General features: G+C 44.6%; 1 protein-coding gene across 6 annotated transcripts in view; it reads right to left on the bottom strand.

Moving 5' to 3' along the window:
* The window catches only part of LOC121596557 (nephrin-like), a 79,792-nt gene that overhangs the window by 40,913 nt on the left and 11,834 nt on the right, over positions 1-27,045 (bottom strand). For all 6 annotated transcript variants that reach the window (XM_041921607.1, XM_041921609.1, XM_041921606.1 and 3 more), the window contains exon 3: positions 17,666-18,302. In XM_041921607.1, the coding sequence (XP_041777541.1) occupies positions 17,666-17,762 (97 nt within the window). In that variant the 5' untranslated portion in view covers positions 17,763-18,302. The remainder of the gene's footprint in view (positions 1-17,665; positions 18,303-27,045) is intronic.

Raw genomic sequence — 27,045 nt, 5'->3', positions numbered from 1 at the left:
GGTGGACTGTTGGGCTTATTGTTCTTGCGTGAGCTCTTGGTTGATGCTGACGTGAAGGTTCGCTTTTCTGGCCTGCGGTACAGATAGTGGTGTATGTGTGTGTCCGTGTTGTCCTCGACTTGTGTGTCATTTTTTTCACTTTCCATTATTGTTTGAAGCCTTCCACTGTTCGGGATGTGTCGGGATGTTATGGACGGCGCCTATACCCGTGGCTGATAATTCCAAAACTAGGATTGTGCAATCTTCCCGTGCGGGCAATGTTTTTTGTAGCATCCCTCGTCTAACCTACCCCCTCGTATTCTTTTTCCGCACGTGTGTTTGTGTGTGGTTTTATGTTTCCTTTCCCGCTTTTCAAGGAAAAGCCATTGTCGAAGGCAGGCGCATGGTGGATGGTCTGTTGTTTGTTGTTTCGGTTATGTTTCATTTTCATCCCGAACCGGCTTGGTCCGGGAGCGTTTCGTGCAGCTGGCACACGGGCAAGTGTTTGTGGCTGCAGAGCGTGCGGTGCACTGTTGACAGAACGTTACGGAATCGGATTCGGTATTTGTGGGCTGTGGCCGGCGCAAAAGCGTGCAGAAATGAATACGGAAAGGGAAACATAAAAAAACAACAGCAGCAGCATAACAGCGGCTCGTACAGCCAACAAACCCACCGAGCGAAGATGCACTATAATCAAGTGAAAACCATCTTCCTCTTATCGCGCGCACGAGCTGCATACAGAAGCTCCGCAGATGCGGGCATTCGATACGCACCACTACGGGCCAAACATTCCGCAGCATCGCCGTTGCATTTTGTGCCGTTCTCCGCGAGCACGGTTGTGCCGGACGGGACTGTTAGCAGCAGCTGCGATGCAACTGGTCACGCTGTCGACTGGCACTGTGCTTTGTGTGGGTAGTCTTCCTCACCCCCCCTCCCCCCACTAGTACACACAATAATGGCAAAAAACTATATATACACTACTACAGAAATGGTGCGAGTGCTTTACAATATTAAAAAGTAAAATTTCCATTGAAGTACGCCTGCATCTCGGGGTAACGGGGCTGCCTCACGGTGCAACACTCCACGATGCATCTTGACGGGCATGTGTCTGTGGGCGAGAGTGTTGCCCGGGTGACGGGTAAAATTGTCAGAAAGACATTGCAATCTACATTTATTGCACTGGAGTAGTAGTGCCATGGCAGGAGAAGGCAAACAAAAAAGCCAGCAATGGAGAGACAAAGTGTGGGCTTTTGCTGTACCGTGGCGTAGCAATATTACGTTTTTGCCTGATTGTATGTAGCATTTTTTTTCTCGCACTCTCTCATTCTCAAGAATGAGATAGAATGGAAGGGATTTCTGCACCTGTTAACTTTCCGGCGGTAGCTGGAAAGCGACTTAGACGACGACGACTACTCGACGTAGTGGAACGGGATAATGAAATGTATTTTCCGGTGCAGCGCTCGTGCTGGAGTGCAGGAGTCAAGTGGTGGGCTGGCTGGCAGGAGACGAAAGAGCTAATGTGCATTTCTTAAATTGCTTAATCAATATTGGAAGTCCGGAGGGGGTCCTCTTGGGAGGATTATATTTTATGAATACGTCGCATGCTTTGGGAAAATTGCTGTTGACGAGAAAATGCATTTGCTTAGTACGATAAATAAGCTCGGACAGCTGCACATATTGGGATCATTTGTGATGTTAATTCTAAGTAAGCATATCTACGTCCAATTGTCGTAAAGTGTGCAATCCACAATGGAGGTTTTATGGAACACTCATCATACAAAGCCCGTTTTATGAATCAAAGACAGCGAGCACAATTTCAAACCCTTCTTTAATCGAGAACATGAGCACTTTGGTCTCTAGCTTGCTTGAAATCAAACGAAAGCTACCATAATGGTACATTCGGTGAAAGCTATTAGCAATTGCGCCTGAAGGTATGCAATCATGTTAACAAAATTATGTTTTGTGATTGTATTGAGCTTTTTTTTTATGCGTAGCCGTAGCTTTTTTTCTCTCAAAGTAAAGATAATGCAGTTTAAGCAAACGTTTTGAAAAGAATTATAAGAAAACTCCTAATATTCATCAATATTACAATCAGGTCAATAACGGTCAATATATAATTGTCTGCCACTAAAAGCGCCAACAGCAATAAAAATCAACAATCAATGTTTACTATTACTTTAAAACCCCCCATTCGGGTAGCGGAAAATTATCAGCGAAATCATTCCAACCTCGGTGATGTATCCTTTTTCAACAAACCCTTTATTGCTGTATCGCTGTGCTCGGGGTTTTTTGCGTCTGTATGCGTGCGTAATGCAATTCAATGTCCTTTTGTGTCCCCGGCTTTTCGATTCCCGCTTGCTTGGAGATAAGTTCGCTCCACTTTTACTTGCATCCATTTTTCATGCGCCCGAGCGCGGCAATAAAATAAACGGAAACCCACCAGAGTCTGTGTCTGAGTATCTGGGTGTGTGTAAAGCTGAAAAATCACCCAACAATAAGCCAGCGTACGACGCAACGGAACGCGATGAAAACGATAAACCCCCAGAAGGAGCGCGCACTCATTGTGCGTTGATTTCAATGAAATTGGAAAAGAGGTTATTGTCGAAGTGCCTCGGCTTTTTTTCCTCCACTGCCAGATAAACTATGCTGTCGTTCATGATGATGACGGTGATGATGACGGTGATGGAGGCATTGATAGCGTTGACGGTGCGTGTGTCTGTGTATAATGAAAATCTCCCAAGCACCCATCGTTTGGGGATGTTTTAATTTTTGATCAATGATTCTGACCCGTTCTCCATGCCGCCATGAATTGTGTGTGTACCCTGCTCAAAAGTGTCCATCGCAAAGTTGAAGCAATTGTCCCACTCGCGCCCTGGGAGGCTGGGAGGTGGTTGTTCTGGTTTATGGGCGACCCGGATTAATCCCCACCGGTACAGTATTATTTCAATAATAATTCATTAACGCTTACGGAAATAAAATTAAAAATAAAACAGCGCCTGGGTACGCTGCAAGTGCCGCGAGAGAAGGCGCGGCAGAGTGCCGAGGATGGCACATCGATCCAGTGGCCCAGTGTGGCCCCAAAATGGCCGAAATGCAAGCATTTCGTCGTCTGGTCGATGATAAACAGTTCGGCTTTTATGAAGCACACGATGTGCACCAAGAAGAGAGGGAGAACTGAAGGAAGGGGTCGATCACGTAAGTACACGAGTGTGTATGTATGTGTGTGTTTGTGTGTTTGTGCTATTATGTTTGGGTGAGCTATCGAATTTAAATGTTTCACCCGCACGCACCATAGCGATACAACGCATACTGATTTGTGAGATGATTTATGCAGCCGGTCGATAGGCGCGAGTCGGTGCAATTTCGGCGATTGTTCTGCACTTGGTGCCGCAGTAGTAGCGGCAGTAGCTGTTATTTCTACTCGCGTGCCACATCGATCACGCCAGTAGAAATATACGAATTCATTTAAATGCTTGTTATATGTTTAAAATATCAGTGAAATAAGGTACAGTCAGGATGATAATTAAGGTAAGAAACACTCTTCACTTCCTGTTTTACTTTAATTTATTTATTTGAATCATTTCTGAATTGTTTCTGTGAAATTATTTAAAGCTGAATCGAGTTTAACATTCAACATCAATCACTTCAATGAATTCATAAAATCATTAAAACCTGATCCATGGAAAATTTGGCACTTTGTCGTGTTGCATGTTGCACTGTGTTTTGATATTTTAGGAAAAATTAATAAAGTAATATTAACTTTGTTTTATTGTCTTCCACATTTATAGACTTTTACATCAAAGGTGAAAGAATGGAGAATTAACTTTTATGCGTACTTCTTCTTCTTCTTAGGCACAACAACCAATGTCGGTCAAGGCCTGCCTGTACCCACTTGTGGGCTTTGGCTTTCAGTGACTAATTGATTCCCCCCCATAGCAGGATAGTCAGTCCTACGTATGGCGGCGCGGTCTATTTGGGGATTGAACCCATGACGGGTATGTTGTTAAGTTGTACGAGTTGACGACTGTACTACGAGACCGGCTCCAATGCATGCGTACTATGCATTCAAATGTTTAATCCTTATTAGTGTAGAAATCCATTTCTCAAAGTAAAATATGTTACTTTAATATTAAAGAAACACGTAATCCTCTACCCTTGTATTACATCCATCCCTTTGTTACGCCCTATTGGGCTTCACTAAAAACGTCTCAAATCTCTTCCATTCGCTTCAGGCTAAAAGAAACAAAGCAAGACAAAAAAACGACGCACCAGAGTTCGCCGAATTGCCGTCCAATAGAATTAGTCACAAATCCGTGAACAAGCATCCCGTGCACATCATTAATAACTGGGATAAGCTCTGTCAGCCGGTCGCTCGTAAATGAGCGACAAGCGAAACCCCACTTCAAACGTTGGCTGGCGTTGGCAAACAAAACAGAATAGGTAGGAAGAAACCCCCGATAGAAAGGCAAGGAAGGGAGACTCTCTCGCGTCTCACGGTCGGCCCGATCGCTTCGGAGATCGTAAGCGACGTAAGCGAGCAGATTGCACCGAATGTGGTGCCGTTTCAATTAATACACCCACGAACCACCGTGTGTCGCAAATTTTTGTCCTGCAGTACCCTGAATATTCATGAGCAAACTCCAAAAGTGTTTCAAAAACACTTTGCCGGTACGACCCCCGAAAAACAGCTGCCCCTGCGTTAGTGCACTAGCTTAGTGTCAAACTGCATGCATGCATCCGGTAGTCGTGCTGTGAGGACGAAAAGACGAACAAACGTGCGTGTGTGGTAGAGAGAGACAGAGAATGCGTAAGTGTGTGTGAGTATGTGTGAAGCGAGAAATCAGAGTGATTAATTGTTGCCTCGTAAAAGTCCACCCGAGCGATGGTGTACACCCGAAGCCATCGGGTGTTTCTCGTCACCGTCGTCTGCGGTCCAGCTCAGGCTCAGGCTGGGCAGCTTCCACTTCACTGTGCAGTCATAGTCATAATAACGAGCAGATCATCCGTTGGCAAATTTGAGCGACGCCTCGCCATAGATAGACACTGGACCGAGAGGACCGTGTGGTCGCGGCGGTGGTTCGATTTCGATACTGCTACACACGGTACGGTTGCGGACGCTGTGGCGCCGTGTTCGAGATAAGCAGGAAGTGTCGCAACACGCGGTACGCGGTGGCGATAATTTATCATCATCACGTGCCCGGTCAACCGTGCGGCTGGACCAGATCCCGGAAGTGGTCCCGCTTCGTACCGGAACAGGACGCCCCGTGGAGCCACCGTTGCGTTTGTGCGCCGGATTTTACAACATAATACGGGTGTTTTTTGGAAATGGCCGTGTGTGTAGTGGCTTTTCTCTCACCACCTGTGTGTGTGTTAGTCTGTGTAGAGTTAGTCTGTAGAGTGGACACCCCTTCATCAAGCCAGCTCTCTCTCAGGGTGTGTGAGTGTGTGAATGGCAAGACACTGACGCTGGAGAGCATTAGAGTTTGATGAGCACCGCAGGCACGGCATTTTACCGAATCCTCCCAAGAGGCGTTGCGGTTTTCCACGAACTGGTGGTACTGCAGCTACCCGGGGGGGGGGGGATGAGGTAGTCCACATTAATTATTCTGCGGCTACTGTCATAACTATGGACCATCAATTCCGGCTCACAAAACACCTCCAAACGGGGAATGCAGGCTAGCAGAATGGGTTCACTGTGGAGAAAAATGGTTTGATGGGATACACACACACACACAGACGGTGGTAGTGAATGGTTGGATGTGGTAATAAAATTGTTAAAGGTTTTCTATTGTTGTATTTTTTCTACTTGGTCGGTGATGTTGCCGCTACCGTGAGTCGCTTTCAGAATCGCTGCCAGCTGCCAGGGAAGCGTACTGTTGATATAGCGTAGCGGTCAGTTATCGGGATGTGGTGCCGAGCGGGCTTTCAACGACCGTAACGAGTGAGGTGGAAATTATTGCTCGATGAATTTCCATGAAAACTCACTACGCTTCACACGGCCGGTTTCGAAACCCGGATGGCTTCCGGGTGACGGGAATATGGAAGACAAAAAACTATTGATAGCGAGTGCTGTTGATAGTTCGGAAGAGTTGCGGGAAATTGTGGGATATATTTTCCTCCGCTATTAAAAAGGTATCTTCAGTAAGCTGGAAACATTCAATCGATTCGAGTGTGTGAACATAGGGAAAAAAGTACACAAATGAATTACAAAAGAATTTGCAAGTTGCAATATCATCTTCTAGTTGCTTTTGTTTTCATAGAAATTGCATGAAGCTGAACTGCACATACGTGAGATTATAGAAGCAATAAATGTAGCTTGCAATATTGTACAGTATGGTAGCCAAGGCAGCGATAGTAGGAAACGTGAAATTTGAAAATTTTGGTTATTATTTGAGATGAGCTTGCATACGCTGTTCATTCTTCAAACGACTGATCGTTGAATTTTTCAATTGAGTCAATAGTTGCTGTTTTAGCTCGGTCACAGTTATTTTTCATTATTTTCCCATTCTTCACGGGTTTCGAAATCGAAAATGTGAAATGACAATATTGTAATATCCTTCATTAGAGTAAACGTACCGTATTTAGCCTTTTAAAAAGGGGTTTAACAGATAAATGGGGCCATTCTGTTACTTAGTGATCGAAAAGTTCATCATTTTGTGAAATGTGTCAACTTAGGATTTCATAACGAAACTCATATTTCTGTTAACGTTCTAAATGACCACACAACAACGCAATTACTAGTTTTTCAACATAAATGTTATGAAATATTATTGTTCCACTAAAATTATTTGCCTTTTGAGCATATTTACGCATTTTGAAGTGTTTTTTTTTTACCATAGTGCCATTATAGGTACACAAAACAGGCATATTTCTATAGTGGTTATAGTTATAAAATCAATAAAAATAGGTCGTTTTAGATTTTTTTGAGGATATTTTTGACATGTCGTACTGTTTTCACTAAAACATGCAACAGAAATGAGTTTTATGTAGGTAATTTACAAAAAACAGGCCAACATTCGCTTATTTCGTTGAATGAAAAATTGACTCAAAATCAAGCACACTCATTCTGGTGTGGATTGACGACAGGTGTGATGCAGTGCTTTAGCCAATAGTTTTATCAATCAAATTTATACAGTTTTTTTCGATCAATTTACGCAAGATATCATTATTATGGCAGCAATCCTTACTATTCACACGAAAACAGCTTCCAAACTAAGTTTAATTGATTATATACACTGATTTGGATGTTTCTTTGTTTACCACCACTATAGGAACACAATACGACGACTATAGGAACCATACCACCATTATAGGTACAACGAAGCAGTCACAAAAATATATATTTTTTCGTAAATTTGATGTTTTTCATGGTAAAAATGGTTGTGATTGCAAAGATAAAACATATTCCAATAGCTATTTGTTAAAATATTCATGAATTTACCTTCCTGACACTTTAACAGTGGCGGATTAAGGGTATCGGGGGTCCTAGGCAGTAAGACATGCTGAGGCCCCCTGTAAATGGTAATTAGTGTTTTAGCGGAGAGGGGGGGGGGGGGTATTACTTGCTGTAGGGAGATTGAACTGAACTGGCACTGAACTGTAGGCTGTAGGGAGATTGAATAGTGATGGGCAAAACGGCTCCGAAGCCGGCTCCGACCGGCTCCAGACAATTTCCGCCCCAGGTGACCGCCTAGTCCGCCTACCATATAAATTCTATTAAACATGACCTATTCCGCTATTTACGGATTTCCTCGATTGAAACTTCATTGAAAAAGTTCTTTTGGTCCATTGTGTTAAAGCCGTCGGAGCGGAGCCGGCTTCGGAGCCGTTGGTGCGTCTTCGGAGCCGTTGGTGCGGAGCCGGCTCCGGAGCCGTCCGAGCCGGAGCTGGTTCCGGAGCCGGCGGAGCGGAGCCGGCTCCGGAGCCGTCGGAGCGGAGCCGGCTCCGGAGCCGTTGGTGCGGAGCCGGCTCCGGAGCCGTTAGTCCGGAGCCGGCTCCGGAGCCGTTGGTGCGCTCCGAAACGCCCATCACTAAGATTGAACAGTAAACTTGAAATGTTGTCGAGGGGCCCCTACGATAATCAGTCACAGACTCTAAATTTTTTTGCTGGCGAGGAGGGGGTGGGGGTGGGGCAAATGATTCGCCAGCCTCGGGGCCCCAACGTCCATCCTTCCAGGGGCCTTTGTCGCTAGTACTCTGTCCCTATGGCATACATGTAATACATACGGCATACCAAAGACTAGCGATATACGGGGCCCCAAATCGGCGGGGCCCCAGGTGACCGCCTAGTCCGCCTACCATTAGATCTGCCATTGCACTTTGAATCCATTAAAACACATATGTACCACTACAAATTGCACCACTATTGGTACATTTACCCTAGTAAAGTTTAATTTGAATAGATATCAGATTATCAGATTAGATATCGATTTAGAAGTAGAGTAAAAATATATTTCAGGCTAGAGGTACTGTAAATATAATGTAAACGAATAAAAAAAGAAAATAAAATAAATTTATCATAGGTTTTAAAAATAAATTAAATCTGTGGTTGCAACAAAACAAATTTCCATCATGGAGGCGCCTGGTAGTTTGAAAATACAACGCCTACCACAACTATATGGACAGTCGTTTTTCGCGATTTGCGGAAAATTTATTAGAGATAGACAAAAACAGTGAATGTATGAGTTGTGCCTTTGTAGCGGTCTAAGAGAACATCGATGGTGAAGTGGGTGGTGGGAAGAAAAACATATCGGGCTAGGAATACATTCCTTTACTATGTATGTAACAGCAGCAAATATTTAGATTCTGCTGAAACATCGTTGTTGAGGTTTTTGTGTCGCTTTTGTTTGATCGGATCAGTTTTGAACCGTTGGTCACAAAATTGATAAGGGTCTCATGGCAATTTCAAAAAAAAATTTGAAAATCTTTTTACATACTTTGGTTTGCATTTTCAAAACAATCATTACATGTGAGGATTTTTTGTTTGAAATGTTTTGATCATTTTTAAAAATTATATGTTTATAAGTACTGTTATAAAACTTATAAAACATTAAAAAATGTTATAAAATCACTTTTACAAAATCGTTAAAAAATATATTTATTTATGACATTTCTTGAATATGTTATTTATATTTTCGAACGATTTTTGAATGCGTTAGTTAGCACAAAAAACCTGTTTTTCGAAATGTAATTTGTTTGACCATAAATTTGTTTTTTCATAATAAGTCGCGTAAAAACGTTTTGAAAAATTTGAAAAATATAAACAGAGATGCCGGTCTCATGGTACAGTCGTCAACTCGTACGACTTAACAACATGCCCGTCATGGGTTCAAGCCCCGAATAGACCGTGCCGCCATACGTAGGACTGACTATCCTGCTATGGGGGGAAATCAATAAGTCACTGAAAGCCAACCCCACAAGTGGGTTGGCAGGCCTTGACCGTCATCGGTTGTTGCGCCAAAGAAGAAGAAGAAGAAACAGAGATGTGAAATAGTACTCTGCACAACTCATACATTCACTGTTTTTATCTATCTCTTATGGGTTTTTCGCAAATCGCGAAAAACGACTGTCCATATAGTTGTGGTAGGCGCTGTACTGGTCACAACTATATGACGCATGATGATAGAAATAAATTTTTAAACGTGTAATAAAAACACGAGCAAAACAAATGATAAAAATAATCCACTCCTGCTTTGTTGTGAAATTCTAGAATTTCATTTCATTGTCCTTTTGTGTGGAAAACTCCTTTTAACTTTTGAATTGCTCTTTCCAGGTAAACTGCAAAGTATTTTCTCTTTCTCTCTCTTTCTCTCTCTTGCTCTCTTTCTCTATTTCTCTCTCTTTCTCTATTTCTCTCTCTTTCTCTCTCTCTCTATCTCTCTCTTTCTCTCTTTTTCTGTTGCGATACTGAACAAACGCATCACCTACACAATATAGAATGGATTATTTTCATGATTATCTTTCGCTCGATACAGTATCCAACCATGATATATCTGCTCATTCCCGAAAACAGCTACCCACACTACCCCTGGCAGTGTACACAAAACCTTTTAATCTGCCTTTTCTTTTACACCCACTGCCCACACGCTCGTCCGTTCAACGTGGGGTAGTTTAATCGATACCCTGCCTTCCGTTTTATTTCCTCAATATCAGTCACTTAATTCCGACGCCTCGCTCCGGCGGGAGGCGATGGATTATTTTCACACCCATAAGTCATTAGGCGACCTGTGAGGAGAAGCAGCAGGAGTTGGCACCTGTGAAACTGTGAATCAGGCCTCTGCAAACCGAAACAGTTAATTAGCAATTTCCTAACCGCTTGATCCGATGACAATGGAAAAACTAATTCCATTTCCTCCACGCCCCCGGGCCGCGAGGAGGAGACCTCATTAGGGGGTGGAAAGTCTCATGAAATGGAAACTAGTTTCATTGCCCCGGCCAATCGGGATCCATCATGCCAAGCCAGCCCGAACGAAGCACCGGATGTTTGCCAAGAAGATTGGGGTTTTATACGGTTAGCCCCGAAAAATCTTAAATGAAACCCTAACTCGAACACCCGCCCTATTGCTGACGTTATTTGTTTGACGAAAGGATGGGCTATGCTTCTTTTTTTTTTTGTTGGTTAGGTTGGACGGTAATCGATGAAGCATTTGTCCGTGATGGCACCGGAAACTATTAAAGCGTTAAGCTGAAATGGGACACTGTTGGGCCGCGTCGAGGAACGCCTCAGATGGGTGAAAGTTTTTCGACCGTCGAAAACAAACACTTACCGTGCGGCTATTAGTTGGGTTAGTTTTAATTAACGCTACAGTGAACGAAAGGTTTTTAATGTGCAGCGTTAGCTCGGGGGAGAAAACGGGACAGAAAGAAGTTGCTGCCCATGGAACTTTTACGTCACTAATTTAGACATCAAAACTTCATTCGATCGTCCAACGTTTGTTAGACTTGAATAACTTTCCATGGCTGTTGGTGCTCTGATCACATTTTCAAAGTTATTCAAAAGTTATTATTTGCTCAAGCTTATGTAGTTGCACGTATTCTACTCTACCCTAAAAGAAGTTATCAAGCTCAAAACCCACTGTCTGATAGGTCTAAATATATCTCATATGGAAACGTGCGTTAGATAATCGATCGATACCACAAACTGAATGATAGCATTACAGCTTTGGGTAACATTTCTTGAGGCACTGAACGGTCTTTCGGGTGCGTAGGACGTCTTCAACATTCAACAAGAACCCGGTCCAAATGCCGGGACGATGAAAAATGCATGATGATATAAACGGGAAATTAAAACCTGCAATGGCGTGTTGGAGGTTCTTAGGAAAAGGGTCCATATAAGGAAAGTATAATAACACATTTGGTCACAACAACACCATCGTTAAGAACACCAATAACCACAGCAAAAATACTTCAGAAAGTGCATGTTGACACAGAAGGTAATTATATTCTCAAACTCAATTCAAAATCGTTCTGGTTCAGAGAAATCAGACAAAAACTTCCAAGCGCCCAAAGCTTCCTGGTAATATGAACAAGTTACTTGTTGTGCGTTACACCTGGCGAACATACAAACGTCGGGATTCTTTAGAATCGGAATATTTCAACTGTTTGATATAGTCAGAGTCTGGGAAATATTTTGATGTTAAATAATATTTTCTGGTTAAAATTTAAACGCCTCGTCCGCACCCAAGCGACCGTACCCAAATAAAGATGTTAACACATACTCTAGTACCTGCTTTATTATTTTTTTTTTCGAATCGCGCTCAACTCACCGGTGCAACGGAACTGGTGGAAACGTTATGCCCAACACAAATATCAATCAACAAACAACGCACATGTGCTTCGCCCCCAAAACAACAAACCTACATAAATATGTCAGCGAGTAGTTGTCGGGGCTCCACAAAAAAGTGGAGCCAATTCTTTCGAAACGAGGTGCTTCATTAAAATTTGCCCGGGTTCCCCCGAAATAAAGGCACGCGTAGGCTTTGCCGGGCGATCGAAACAATCTACGAAATGGAGCGGCGGGAGAAGCGCAGCCAGATGAAAAATGATGGTTCGGGCAAAACAAAAAAAAGTTGGCAAAAGTCATAAGAGCGCCGAGTCACATTAATTTGCAGAAGCTTTTAAAAGAAATAACTAGACGATTGGCGGGGACCCGGTGTTTGGGGTGTTATCATTGGCATGGGGACGGGACTGGGGCTGTTTTGTACCGCCGTGCTGGCGTTGTGCAGGAAGGAAGGAGGGCAAAGTTGAACGAGGTCAACGTTAGCTGAGCTTTATCCGGTACTTCGTTTGTTCTACCGCGCCCCGAAGCACCCGCTAGCCCTCACTCACCGTTGCCCGCGGGCGACTGTTTGCCTAATGAAGATATCATTCTTAGTGGCTGGGAGGCGGGACGCTGGGCTGGTGCAGCGTCTCCCGAGAGCTTCTTAGACGGCTTAGATGGAAACACAGAGAGCACCAACAGACACACACATACAGACAGACAACACCAAAAACAAAAAAGTGACAGATACTCGCACCGCTTGCTTGCTGACTGACGGAGTATCGTGTTGCAGCGCTGCGAGCGCGGCAGCCGAAGCCGTCCCATCAACCTTCAGCGGTGGTAATGAATTCTGACTCCCCGGCAAAGATCCAGCAAGCGCTGGAGTTCGTACGTACGTACGCTTCCCATTTGCGCAAAGTTTTGTTCACGCGAAGCGCGTCTCTCTCTCTCTCTCTCGCTCGTTTGCGCTACTGTCACACAGCACTCCGGCATCCCGGTCACGGCACCAAATGAAACGCACGCGACCGATACTGCTTCCTCGTGTCATCCGCTGCCGCGTAGTGCGAAGGTTAATGGGAAAGTTTGTCATGTACTATTAGGCTGTTTTCCGAGTACGGATTGCAGAAAGATGAAAGTTTTGCTCACCGGTGGCACATGTGTGTGTGTGTTTCTGTGTGAGCGTGTGTGCGCATAAGCCACGGTGTACGCGTCTTTCTGCTAAATTCGATCCAATTTCGGCGGAAAGATGTTTTATACATCCATTCTCCGATGTACGGAGTGATGTTTGCCCTCGCCGAGAATGACTTTTGAGAACTTGTTCTCTTTCGCTGATGCGTGTCGATGCTGTTTCAATGTCAATGTGTGGCGTGCTTTATCCCTGCCTCCAAAAGCAGCGTCGCGTATCGATCGCGAAAGCGCGGAGAAAACATTAACGTTGAAAATGATGATGCCGATTAGCATACTACTTCACGGCGAGCTCGGTAAGCTCGGTGGAATTGTGCGAGGAAAATGGAAAACACTGTGGTTGCGCGAAGAAGAGCGCAAATTTATAGCGAAAAGATCAGATGAGAACTGGCAGAAGAAACATCGAAACGGCTTAAAGATGTTTGATCTGGGGAAAGGACGGTGCTGATTCAACGGAACGAATAATCGATTTTGCACATTTTCGGAAACCGTTCTCATGCAAAGTGATGTTGCAAATATATATGTGCGCATATTATGTTTACTTCCTGGAAGTTGTGCCAAGTACAGGAGTAGCTTTAAAATAGGTTTCGGAAAAGTCCAATCAATTGGCAACATATTTAATAGACGCTTTAAAACCAGACTTCAAACCATTGCAATAAACACACTTCATAGATACCCCATTTCGCTTCGCAACTGTTTCGTATTCCACAGCTTTCCCCTTTCAAATTTCTTCCGTGTGCGCTCACCATATGATAAATGTTACAATCGCTTCATCGAGTGCGTGCGCTGTGAGTTATTTAAAAATTGAAGAACATAAACCATTCGCTTTTTCTCCAGTTCGTCAGCCCGAAAAATGCGTCCCATTGCTCCCATTGCAGGTTAGATTGGCGTCTCGTGTCGGATGAAAATCGGGTCAAAATTCCCGCCCCCCTTACCTGCCATGTAAAATTGAGAAATTTAAATTCCTCTCCCCTCGCCGATCCCTTTCGCCCGCCCGCCGCAATGCAAATGGTTGACAAATTTCGGCGGAAATGTTGGAGATAAATTTATTTATCTTGAGCACCCATTACGCCTTGGCAAACCGGTTGTGCATCCCTCCTCGCGCTACCTCGGGTATGCGTGTGTGTGTGTAAGCGTACGCTACGCAGTACGGTACGAGCGTATGTAGTTATTACGGAGGGTGAATTAATAGGGAGAGAAACGGAAAGGAAGAAGATCCGGATTTCCAGCAGTTGGTGTGGCAATTTCCTTTCGCCACGAAACGATCCAGTCGGCGTGTGGGCGTAGGGATAAGGTCGACAGGTGGGATACTACGCAGATACCAAACCTACGATCAGAGATTTCACAGTGACCTTGCGTTAAAAGTTGGGCCAACAGTTGTATGGAAAGTATGTTTTGAATTCTTTCTTCCAAATTATAAAGCAAAGTGGCAGTAAATTGGCAATTTTAGAAGTCTCAGAGCATATGTTTCAAAACCAAATAATATTGTATAAATAAAATCGCCTTAAAGTATGCAATCGTTACAACAAAACCACCTTGTTAAGGTCCCCATCAAGCGGGCTGGTCCCGAAACACAAGTTCTTGGCTGAATAATGCGAGAAAATGTATGTAAACTTTTCCAGATGTCCCCGCCACCAGCTACAAGCCCACAATTCAACGCCCACTCTCGTGGCGAAAGCTTACATCGGTTTGGTAGCAAACGCTTTCGCGCGCGTTTAAGCTAACGGCTTCATTTCTTGTCTAACAACGGTGTGTCCTCGTAACCGGCGCGGGATGAGGTCGCTTGTTGTATTAAGGTTAATGCTTGTACCCGACCGCAGAAAGCAACGCCTAATGGGTGGCGGGCGGTGCTGGTGAAAAATCAACCAGAAACTCATTTTCTCACCCCCGCACCAACAGCAACTAGCAACGGAAGGCTACAGATGGCGAGATTGCCGCGAGATTGGAGCGACGGAAGCGTGCGCTGGGAGGAGCGGGAGGATTCGTGCCCCGGATGTGATTACAACAAAAGATTAATTCGTTATGTGTGATTTATGCCGTAGCGTGTGCGTATTGTGCTGCTGCTGATATCCACGAATCTACGCGGCCACCGGCGCACAAAACCCATCTGTAAGCGAGAGCATTCCTTCGCCCAAATGCTTGCGGTGGTAACAGTTGGCGCCAAAAGCGAGCGAGACGTAAAGCAACGCCGAGAGTGTGTGCGATTGTGTGGAGGGATGGATTCTTTCGGTAAAGATTTTCACCACCAAAAACCACGTGAACTTATCCGCCCGATGGTGAAAGAAGAAGAAACCGTAATGGGAATGGAACGGTGAGCAGGATGATATTGTTGCCAGGGTTGCGTGGCTCAGATCCTGGAGGTCTGGGGGAGTGTACAGAGGGGGCACAAGGAGGATATTAAAAGTTTAATTTATCGTGTTACAAAAGCCACGATGAATGCTACGATTGCAACGATGCTGAAGATGGAATTGTGGCAGGCAGATGGAATCATGGATTACAGCAACTGGCATTCGTCAAACAGGTGCTCGGTGGGTCGGTAGGTCGGTGGGTCAAAGCAGTTGTTGGGGGGGAGAGAATGCAAGACACAATTGTGTTGACTGGTTGTTGAGATTAGAAAAAAGCATTCCAGCACACGAACTCTCACACACACACACACACGGAGCTTCAAGCGAATGATTGGAATTAAATCCGACACATACACCCCAAACTAGTCCTTTTGGATGTACTTCTCTCTCTGTTTCTCTCGCTTGTACAACTGTGGCTCCATCTGCACACCGCTAACAAGGTGTAAGACAGCACGAACCGTGTGGACAAGTTTTCTATCCATCTTCCGTCCTCTTGTCGACACAAACAGAAAAAAAACTCAAAGAAAACCGCGGTAGGCATTCTTTATTTAGTTTTAATGTTATGTGCTGCCACCACCACTGTCACACAAAGCGGCACAAAGCGGTCGGAACTTCTTGACGTCGGAGCTCCCATCCATCCTGGGGGTCAAAAACTTGCTGATCTCTCACTCTCGGCGCAGGTTGGTTGACTGTCGTCACAAAACAGTGCTCCTGCTCGTATACAGCCAGCTAAAGTATTGCAGCACGCAGTTGTGGGTTTGAGGACAGCCGAAGAACGTAGCTGGATGCTCTTAGCTGAATTAGGTAGCAGCAAACCAACCAACCGACGGGGGCCATTGTTGGAAAGTTTCACTTTTCGCCAACGGAGCAGCATTGCTGGACGTAAAACCATGCCAGTTTCAACGGGGTGGCCAGCATAACCAACCCACCTCCCTCACCGAACGCTGGCACCAGGTGATGTGGCTCCAATGTGTAATGGATACACACCAAGGGCATCCAAAACCTTCAAGAACTCAGCTCATCAAGGAGTTCATTAATTTTACCAACTTTATGGTGTGCAGAGTACCCAAGAGGGGGGGGGGGGAGAGGGTCTCGGGTTGGAGTTCGTCGGCTTCGCTCGCAAGGTGCCGGATGGATGAGGAGTTCGAGCAAGAGTCGCTGGGATGGATGGTAGGACGAACACGTGGGGAGCAGCACAGCAGCACACACAAAACCATCGCTTCGGTATTGTGTTTTTGCCGGTGCCACTTGAAAAGACATTTTCTAAAGAGCATAATCTCATAATCATTGGCAAAGTGGCGTGCAATGCGACAGGTGCAGCAGGTGTCGTGGGGCAGGGTGGGGCTCATTTTTTTGACCTTCTTGCCGACGTGCGGGCCGGCGTAGAAATGGCCCACTGACGCGCTCGGGTTTTGTCACTTTGGACCGGTTCATGGGGTGGCATCTGAAGGCACCTCTTTGTAGCAGCCTTCGCCTTCACACCAATTAAATGGTAAATACCTGGTCGGCGGTACCTGGGTGTACGCTGTCCTATTCAGTGCGCACTTTTCATAGCACATTTGCTAAAGTTCAACTGTTTTCACAAATTGACAAAAAAAAAAAGAAAAGGACTAAAAGCGTTGAATGAAAATGAGCCGTCTGTTTTTTCTTTTATTTTTGGAGTGGCATTAAGCGCGTTCTTAAGCTGACAGAGCACACACACACACATATATATTTATACACCAAAAGGTAAAGTAGAAAGTCTCATGAATCATTGTGACTTGATGACACTTCCGACAGTGTCAGCAATGATTTCCGTTTCTTGCTTTCCACGAGAGTTTGGGTTTTGTGTTGTGCAATCCTTGAATTTGTTTACAATTCCTCCATGAACTTGGGGTTCTTTGTGTGTATTCTTTTAATTCAAAAATGATCCAAAATCTCTATTATAAACCATTATGTTGTTCATTTACAGTAGTATGCTCATTTTGCCTTAAAATAAGCTTACACCCAGCCGGCAACGGCTACACTGGCAAGCTAATTGCATAACTCTAGGCGTTTTTGTTAAAACAGACCTGAAGGCAGCTAAACCTGCATTGTTCCGAAAATACTTGTTTTGTACTAAACCATGTAAACAATAACCAACAGTGTAACGCAATTATGGATTATAATAGCGCCGCAAACAACCCGGCCGTACCCGATTGGTTGTAATTTTCCCACGCTGGGGTTATTAAAATTTAACACAACGCATTATGCTGTCCCGGCGTTAAATCAGCGCTTCAAACAAGATAACGATTCTGGGAAGGGAAACACATTTGCCAGTTCAAACTGAACACCATCGGGACAAGATTCTAGAGGCAGCACAGGAAAAAAATCGCTACAACAAAATGGTAATATCGTGCAATACTGCCTGTTGACTTACCGTGTTTGTCCTTTTCGTGCATCGATTTTCCATCTATTAAATTTATAATTAGCACCAATTTCCACCACAGCACGCGTACGAAACCGTCGGTTTTCATGTTTTCTTTTTTGTTGTTTCAAGTATCCCAACGCTTCCGCCTGATGCTATCTTTGGGTCACGCTCGTTGGGATGGCTCGCTGCGTTCTTTCTCTCTCTCTCTCTCTCCTTTGCTCGGCCTGCCTTTTCCTCGAAACGCACGCTGTGTCCAGTTGGACGGGTGAGTGTGGACCTTTTTTAGGCTGTTGTTTTGCTGCTTGCGACACAATCTGTGCGACAAGCGCCTGTGGGCGATCTGACGCACAACCTGGCCGGACCCAATCTGTTGCCCCGGTCTTGGAGTGTGCGATGCGGGTGATGAATCCGGTCGATGCTCAATTTAATGACGTCGGTGGCGATGATGTCGATGCTGGTGCTGGCTGATGATGGTGATGATGATTCGGCGCGTCAACATATCCCACCGGAACCGAGGCAGCATTCGCTCCATTTCCTCACCGACCGACGGTTGGAGCAGAGCGGACCATTGCCACGGCTACGGGCCTTTAATGGGCTGGCTGACGTTTTTGCCCCTTGCTGCAATACTGACGACTGTACAGGTTACCTGCGGATAGAGAATAGTATCAAGATGGATGCGGTTAGTTTGGGACTGGTTACATCGTTCGTTCTGTTTTGAGTTTGCATCCCTTCGATTGCTCCAGTTTCCCGTTTTGAACGACTGGAATGAAGCGGCTGCAAAACTGTAGCAGTCGGAAAAGCCCAATCGCGACGGCGTCGTATGCGAGCAAAAGGTCGAGACCGTGCCACTACCAAATGACGTCAGCAATTGGGTGTACAGCAGGGATGCAGCGAACAAGATACATCGTGTGTGTGTGTGTGTATGTGTATGCCCAGTTTCATTCCGACCCTGCGAATGGATTGGGGTGGATGGATCGCTGGCTGGTGTCGTCTACAAATGGTTTGGCAGTGGCAGTGTCGCTGCCAAAGAATGGTCCTGCACTTGAAGCGTGCAGCTTGCAGGCAATGGGGCTTGCCGAGCCAAGCTTCCTTACATTGCATGCCCGAGCACAAAATGGATGCGCTGATGGAATGTTGTCGCGGTTGAAGCGGCACATTTGCTGCATTTGGCGGACGGGCGAAATGAAGTGGTGGTGATATGGGAAACACTTTTATTAAAACCGCCACGCGCTCCAGCACCGACCGCACCAAACTGCATCGCCAATCCGGTGGCAGTTGGCGGTAGCTGGCGGTGGTAGCAAATTTATTCATAACGACATTTGACAATAGAGGCAGCGAGCGAGCGCATCACCAACGATACGAGAATAACCGACTTCTCATATATTTGTGGTAGTGATCGGTGTGCGGAGTGGAACGCAACAGTGCACCGAGTGTAAAGTCTTTGGTAGTAGCGGTTGTAGATTACATAAAATTGGCGAACAGCAAGCATGTTGGGGAATATTTACATTGCAAAAAGCGAGAGCTGCTCGAACTCGAATGGGTTATGTATGTTGTTTAGTTTTTTAATTAAAGATTCCCATGCGCTTTATTATTTGCCGAAAGTGATGGTTTGTTGTCGGGTGGGAAACAATTGATTGTTAAGCTCACACAGACACACGTGTACTTTCTGAGTTTTTTTTTTAATGTTTGAGCTTACAGTATAGACATTGACATTGACATATAGAAAACTTCTTCATTGAATTCGATTTGAAAAAACAACAGTGAAATGCAGCACTTCTTGTTATCAACAAGGTAACAAGACCGTTTGCATACCTTTAGGCGTAGTACACTCATCGTAGAGTTCAAGTCACTCAGTGTACAAACTACACAACCCAACGCTGATGTCTCATAAATAACATGCAAAACTATTTTGACGTGAATTATAGTGCAGATTGTCAACAGTAAGGAGGGCAATTATCTACACAATTAAGAAGTAAATACGGTTGCTGCGGGTTGCATGCATTTAGGCGTTTTGTCATGCAGCTTGACTAATTGCCGTAAAATTGTGTTAAACTGAGGGTTGAATCATTTTAAGCAAACGATGTGGAGAATGAAAGTCGATGAAAGCGTTAAAAAAATGCCATAACAAAAACATTTTAGAAACATTTCAAGGAGATTTCTCAAAATAAAACAAAATGAAATTCCATCTGTATCCCATAAAAAGCACATTGTATGGAATGTGCTATAAAACATATCTGTTTTCTGATAACTGAAGCATTTTTTCACGTCATATGATCACATTCAACTCTTTGCAAAGTAAGCATCATACGTTGGCGATAGACGATAGCAAAATAGAAGCCTGTTAATTAAAACATTGCACTTGAACAAATTCTTCCCAGCTCGTTATACGATACGCTGGTGTTGTCGGTGTCTGTTTGTTTGCTTGTTTCATCCTCCCATCGCTCTATCCATTATGGTGGAGGCTAATCATGGTGTGATGTATCCTGGCATGTCTACCTATAAGCTCGATGAAACCCAAGATTTTCCGTACTTCCTATCAGCTATTCTCGGCCTGTTGGGTTCTGGTTCAATGCCAGCTCATAAAGGTATCGATTATTTCTCCACCGCATCTGCACACTGGCGGTGAGTTCCGGATCGATATGCAAGGTGCAAGGGCAGTTAAATCGGTAGTAAATATTGCTTTCCTCAAGCCCCTTTCTCACCGCAGACATACACAAATACACACACACACACACACACACACACACACACACACACACACACACACACACACACACACACACACACACACACACACACACACACACACACACACACACACACACACACACACACACACACACACACCACACACACACACACACACACACACACACACACACAAATACACACACACACACAAACGAAGAGCAAAGAGCTTCAGCAAGGTCAACATACAAACAGCGGAGGAGTTCCATCCCTGCCAAGACATGGTCAGGCTGCAATAAATACCATTGAAACTGCAACCAACCGTACGAGACGTTCTAACATTTAAAACTCTGGAAAAAAAGATCATGCGCAAAAAAGAACAAAAGCATGCACAGGCTAACCGCTCACATAAATTTGGAGCTTTTTTTTTTCTTTTCATCGATAAACCCTTGCTGACCTCGTGTCGGTGCGGTTTGGGACGATTTTTCATCAATTTATGGATGAAATTATATTTTAATCCAAAACTAATTTACATGCACATGCGAAATCAATTGCACGCAAGTGCATGATTGCAATAATACACTGCAGAGCAAGGGGCTCACAGCAGGGATGGGGTACAATCAAGTACAATCGAGAAACAAAAAAAATGCACAACGAACAAAAAAATATATATCCGATCCGGACAACCAATAATCAACCATTTGTAGAGTGAAGCTACTACACACATCGATGAAGCGCCGTCACGAAAAACGGGGCAAAAAATTACGGGATGAATCCATCCAACGGACGCAGAAGCTACACGTTCTCAAAAGCTGATTGTTGGACAACATGAGCAACAACAGCAACAAAAACCGAACAACTCGGGCGGGTGCCTTTTTACATCCCCAGCACCATTCAGTCCAGCATCCAGAGAGAGATGGATGGACAAAGGCTTGATTATGTGTACGGTGCGCATTAAATCATTATTTCATTATTTTCATGAATTGAAAATTTACTCATTATGCGAACTCGACCATGTGTATGATTCTGTGCTGTGGCACAAAATCGAATTCCCGGGCCATCGGCCGGTGCCAATGGGAACGGAAGCCGAATAGTGACCATTTGCACTTACACACACACACGCACAGATAGAGTTATACAAACCGAGCGGATGTGGATGGATGAGGGATGATCGGGTTTTTTCGAGACCGGTAATTGTGATTGGTCTCGCCGAGTTGTCCATCGTTCATTGTCGCTCACGGGTTGATTAAAATGAGCGACAATAAAATAAAAGAAATAGCAACAACGACAACAAAAAACAAGTACAACTGTAAACACTGATGGTGAGGATATGAGAGTTTTTTTTATTTTATTTAATTTGTTGTTGCTGTCCTCCATCCTTTTTTTGCTGCGAATATTGTTAGTCAGTTGCCAGTCGAAAGGGTAAAGTTGTAACGTACCAATTAGAACTGTTTCGTACGAGCATGTGTGTATGTTTGTGTGGCGTGTAGAGTACAACACAAAAAAAAATGTTGAAAACAGGGGTTTGGCACTGTACAATAAATACAATCGCCGGAATAGCTGGCAGCATTGTTTGATTGTTCGATTGGCTGCCGCCAAGTCGTATGACCGGATATTGAAACAGAAAGAGAGGGAGAGAGAGAGAGAGAGTTTATTTGCAGCTCGTTAATTGACAGCACCTTTTACTAGCAAAACATTTCTGCATAAGCTGTTGTGTAATTAGTTAAATAACAACACAACTAAAAAGCTGTTTGTTATCAGAGGTGCTCGATTTAATCATTTTAAACCCCCTAAAAGTATGCAATTTTCATTACAAACGACACTTACATACGATCGAAGTGCCGTTTTTACGCTCTAATGCTAATAGTCATTCCTAAAACTGATGCTTTTAACACCATATCAACCACTCTACCTACCTACCGCGACACTACCTAGAAAGTTACACATAAAAGCACCATTTTCAAATCCTAACAGCTTCTCGTCATTGTATGCTTCCCATTGTTCCACTTATCAACGGATTCCTCGAAATTGCAACAGATTCCCTGCGAAATGTTCAATTCATGTACCCGTTAAACATCAACACGATTCGTGCCTCGGCAAGCAATGATCATGACGTTTTTCCCTCAATTTTGTTACTCCTATTGCAGGCCCAAGCGTTGTGGGCACATAATTTCAACTACGGCTCTATTTATTCCGCTTTTAATTCCATGAACACCAGCGACCATTCGACATCAAATATTTACCATTTTGCATGAAAACGGAAGCCGCTGGCGACCTGAATAGATCTTGCCAGAATTGTGCTCAAAGAACCACATCTCGGTACAGCGTCAGGACGTCCGCGATGGAACAAAAACAGCGGCGAATTGAACCTAGCAGCGAATCAAATACCAGTTTGCAGCAGTAGCGAGCGGAAAAGGCACATCAACAAGAAAAAGTACACGAAAAATACAGCCCCTCCATTAAAAGGGAGTGCTATTAGTAGGGAATAATGCGCTTTCGGGGTCACACACCGGTTCGAACGTAATGCTTGCAGGAGACGGAAACCCACAGGGGCCATCGGGTTCAAACACACACACCATCACCGTTGCCCTCTCATTTGTCGCTTTCGAAGGCTGTATGCATTCCTTTAATCGGTTCGTTGCGGTTCACTCATTTGGTCAAATAATAGCTGTGAGAGAGTGCCACCATTTTTTTTTGTTCTTGTGTCTTCACCTAACCGAACCAGCACCGAAACCAGATCGTGTCCGAGTTCATTTGCCAGGTAGCATTTAAATATTGCGGGCTCCGAGGTGGCAGGTGCCAAGAAACGAACGTACGTACGTGTGTGTGTGTGCTCGCTCGATGACCTTCCGCCATCAGGTTCTCGACCATCCGGAAATTGCCAGCCATTCTTTTGTCCGGCACCATATTCCTGGATTAATTTCCTTCGCTCGTGGGCACCGAGCGAAAGGTGCAATTTGAAGTTTGCCAGCTTTACGGAGGATTGGTGTGGGGGAAGCGGAGCTGGAGGTGCAATGGTAATTGTAAATCATAATGAACCACACCTACGTGACCCGTCGTGTGGCACGTCCGAATATTGGGCCACTCGATCGGCAAGGGGATGGAGGGGGCAATCAACACACCGGGGTAAAAAACGCTCCTCCAATTCCAACTCCAAGAGGGCAAGAGAGGACTAAACGTAGCTTCGAGTGGTTTGCCTGCAGAGGGCGCGCTCTGCCCGCTTAAAATAGCGCCATCTAGCGCAGCGACATCAACACCACCTCACCCCACTCCAGCACCTCCCTCAAGTTGCAAGACCCAACGCGAACGTGGAGAGGGATTAATTTCCATTACAATCGAACGGTGCAAGTGCATCCTTCGGGCATATCAATTACCGTGGCGAGGGAAATACCTGCCGGCCGTTTCAGCGACGCGGCGGGAGAATGGGGGCAGTGTTTTCGAGGTGGCCGGATATGCACAGCATGACGGTCGACTGCGTGCCGTCACGGGCGATTAGTTCGCTGTACGGCTTAGAATTCATCATTGGTTTCTCCTGTTGTTCATGTCCTCGCCCCAGAACGGTGCCAGACGGTGTTGTTGCCCGCGTGTTCCCCGGAGAGTCTGGTCTCACGCCGTATGTGTCTGTTTGTGTGAGTATGTGTGTGTGTGTGTGTTTGCGACTAGAAAAGGGACCTGCAGGGTGCCTATTGATTGACGCTCTCTTTCTCTCTCTCTCTCTCTCTCTCTCTATTCCAGACTTTATCCAGCGGCTACATCCTTCATGGTTCGCAACGCACTGGAAAGCGTACCAGAATGGACCAACCTCGGAAGCTTTGAAGCCGATTGGAGCACACTAGAGCGCTGGATCGATCGGAACGGACGGAAATAGCCGGCACACGCACCCTGCACGTTTTAGCTAAAGTGGTGGTAATTTATTTTTTCCTTCCCGCACGAGCGCCAAGCTGCATCCCCTCGATGGGTAAGGACACGGAACAGCGATTATTGCCTGCTACGGTATCAACAACCTGCCTGTACCCAGTCGCTTTCGACTCGTTCGATTCAGAGACGCGACCAGAGGACGGGTTGGTCGATTAGTCTCCAAAAACTGTTCCAATCCATTGTATTAGAAACGTTTTTTTGCTTCATTTTTCCCTCTTTCCCTCTCTTTTCGTTTCTACATCATAACCGATTCGTATCAACAGTTTGTTGCGTTGCGAACTTTAAAGCGTCCCATGCAACGGTCGTTAGCATAGCGGTGTGGAGGGCAGGGGCACTTTTGCTTCTGCTAAAGCATTAGCTATTTATGGTTCCATCAGGGTGTGTGATTTTTTAAACAGTTTCTTTAGCAATCGAGTGCTTTTCGCACACGATCTGTTTGCTGTTTCCAGGAAGCTTTAAAATAACCAAACGCTGGATGGAATGTCCAGCCCTGGCCGGCTTAGCACGCAACAAACTTTGCAATCTGCTAATGTAGCAGCTTACCAGCACTAATCCCTTAATCGGCTTAGTTAATATTTGTGCCTGCGTTGTTGCATACGCTTCGCCACAAAGCATCAAAGTTAACTTCAAATTTTGTTTACTGCCGAATGCATAAAAATGCAGCTTATCAAGTAGTGACTTTGATTTGGAGTTTGTGTTCGATTTTGAAAAGCGTGCATTATCCGCTAAGGTCATTAATAAGGGAAGGTAAAACGGAACTCTAGTGAATGCAAAAAAGCTTGCCAATGCAGGATGAAAAATGTTCTAAACCAACCTTACAGCCAAAACAAGTAAACAAGTTAGGAAGCTTCCAGTTTTCAGCTCCCTTTGCTAAACAACGCCAACCAAAGCATACCATTCGCACGTACAAAAGTTTTCCTGCCCGTTGCGTTACCGCATTTGGCCATTTCTCTTTGCAAAGTAGCAACTCCGCAAACAAAAAATAGCATTCCACCATGTGCACGTGCCACGGTTGTTTGTTCTACTGTGACAGACGCACAGCATAAAATCTTCAAAATCAATTTTTGCCCACCGTCTGGAAAGGAAAGGCGCGGGCTTCCCGGAAAAACGCGCCTTGGTGCGTTGGCAAAGGTTAGCAACGGGCACCGGTGTTTTCGCCCTCCCTCAGTTTCGACGGCGGCAACCATTAGTGATATTATTGTTATAACTTTGCATTTTGTTAGCGCCGATGCGTGAAGGACGTAATAATAATTGGAAACGAGCGAAACGAAACGAATGGTAGCCGTAATGATTGCGGCACGGCGCTTGGGGTGATGGTAATGATGGTAGTTGGTAGTGGTGATGGTGGTGGTGGTGATGGTGGTGGTGGTGAAAAATGAATCTTTGTTGAGGTTGTACTGCGGCGAGATAGAGAAATGATTTTATCGATCGTTTTTCTGCTTCCTGGACAATCACGGCGGGAAGTTGAGTAGAAAGGAATAGGACGATTAGCCGTTGCGGGTAGATGTTTTAAACCTTGAAATTGAAATTAATACTAATTCATCATTTTTTTAACAAGATGAATAATATTATGTTGAGCAAACATTTTTCAATAATATATAGTCACCTTTTCCTTATATCGAGTTCTCGCCTTTTTTGACAATTATGTTTTACATAATCCTAAACCTTATGCAGGAAATTGAAATAAAGATTTAAAATTTAAAGCTGTTGCTGGTAGATGTTTTAAACCTTGAAATTGAAATTAATACTAATTCATCATTTTTTTAACAAGATGAATAATATTATGTTGAGCAAACATTTTTCAATAATATATAGTCACCTTTTCCTTATATCGAGTTCTCGCCTTTTTTGACAATTATGTTTTACATAATCCTAAACCTTATGCAGGAAAATTGAAAATAAAGATTTAAAATTTAAACTCACGAAATGCCTCAAAAGATTGTCTGTTATGAAAATTGCATAAGTCTAGGCGTTTTTATACAACAATTTAGTACTACGTACAAAAAGCGCAATATGCAATCTGAAGAACAAAATCGACCCAATTGCAGAAACGAATGCAGTAAAACGACTAAAGCTTCGAAATAAATCACGAATGTCTGATTGCTGCAATCCAGCACCGCTGAAATGTTGAATCATGCCTTTTCAAATTCCATTTTTTTGCCATTCGAAACTTTCAATCGATTTCCTATTGCCACTATAAACCATTCTGCGTTAGTGATTTCCGATTTCAGTTTCTACTAGCGCACCGTGCTTAAACCAACACACACACACACACACACTCTCTCTATCTCTCTGCTAATCTCCCAATCCTGGGAAACGAGTTCACGATTGGTTGAATCATTAATTAGCTATCCTGCTCGCCCAGAAATACGCCAGAGCACATACCGACGGAGCAGTGATTTTCATCCCATTTCCCGGAAGACCAGCAAACAGCCCGTTGACCGCAGCGCAGCAGAGCGAACCTACGCCGGTGCTATTATGATCGATCAAATTCTGCCAAATCAGTGCCCACACCGTATTTCGTGGACCGCAAATAACGACAGAAGTAATCATCATAAAAAATCGAAGCACCCTTGCCACCGGCCACCGGCCACCGCACTGTCAAGTCGACAGCAGTTTGGAGCTATTTTCCACCTACTTTCGCTCGAAATCATCATCCTACGATTAAGGATTTCTCGTCTCCGGTCGCTCTCTTTCTTGCCAGGTCGCTCGTTGCCCACACGCTGGGACACAAGGTTGTGTTAGGTCATTTTCGCTGTACTTTGCCGACTGGCGCTATGTCC

Source organism: Anopheles merus, chromosome 3R, assembly GCF_017562075.2.
Source record: "Anopheles merus strain MAF chromosome 3R, AmerM5.1, whole genome shotgun sequence".
In the NCBI taxonomy this organism is placed as follows: domain Eukaryota; kingdom Metazoa; phylum Arthropoda; class Insecta; order Diptera; family Culicidae; genus Anopheles; species Anopheles merus.
This window is presented reverse-complemented; position numbering and strand designations above follow the sequence as displayed.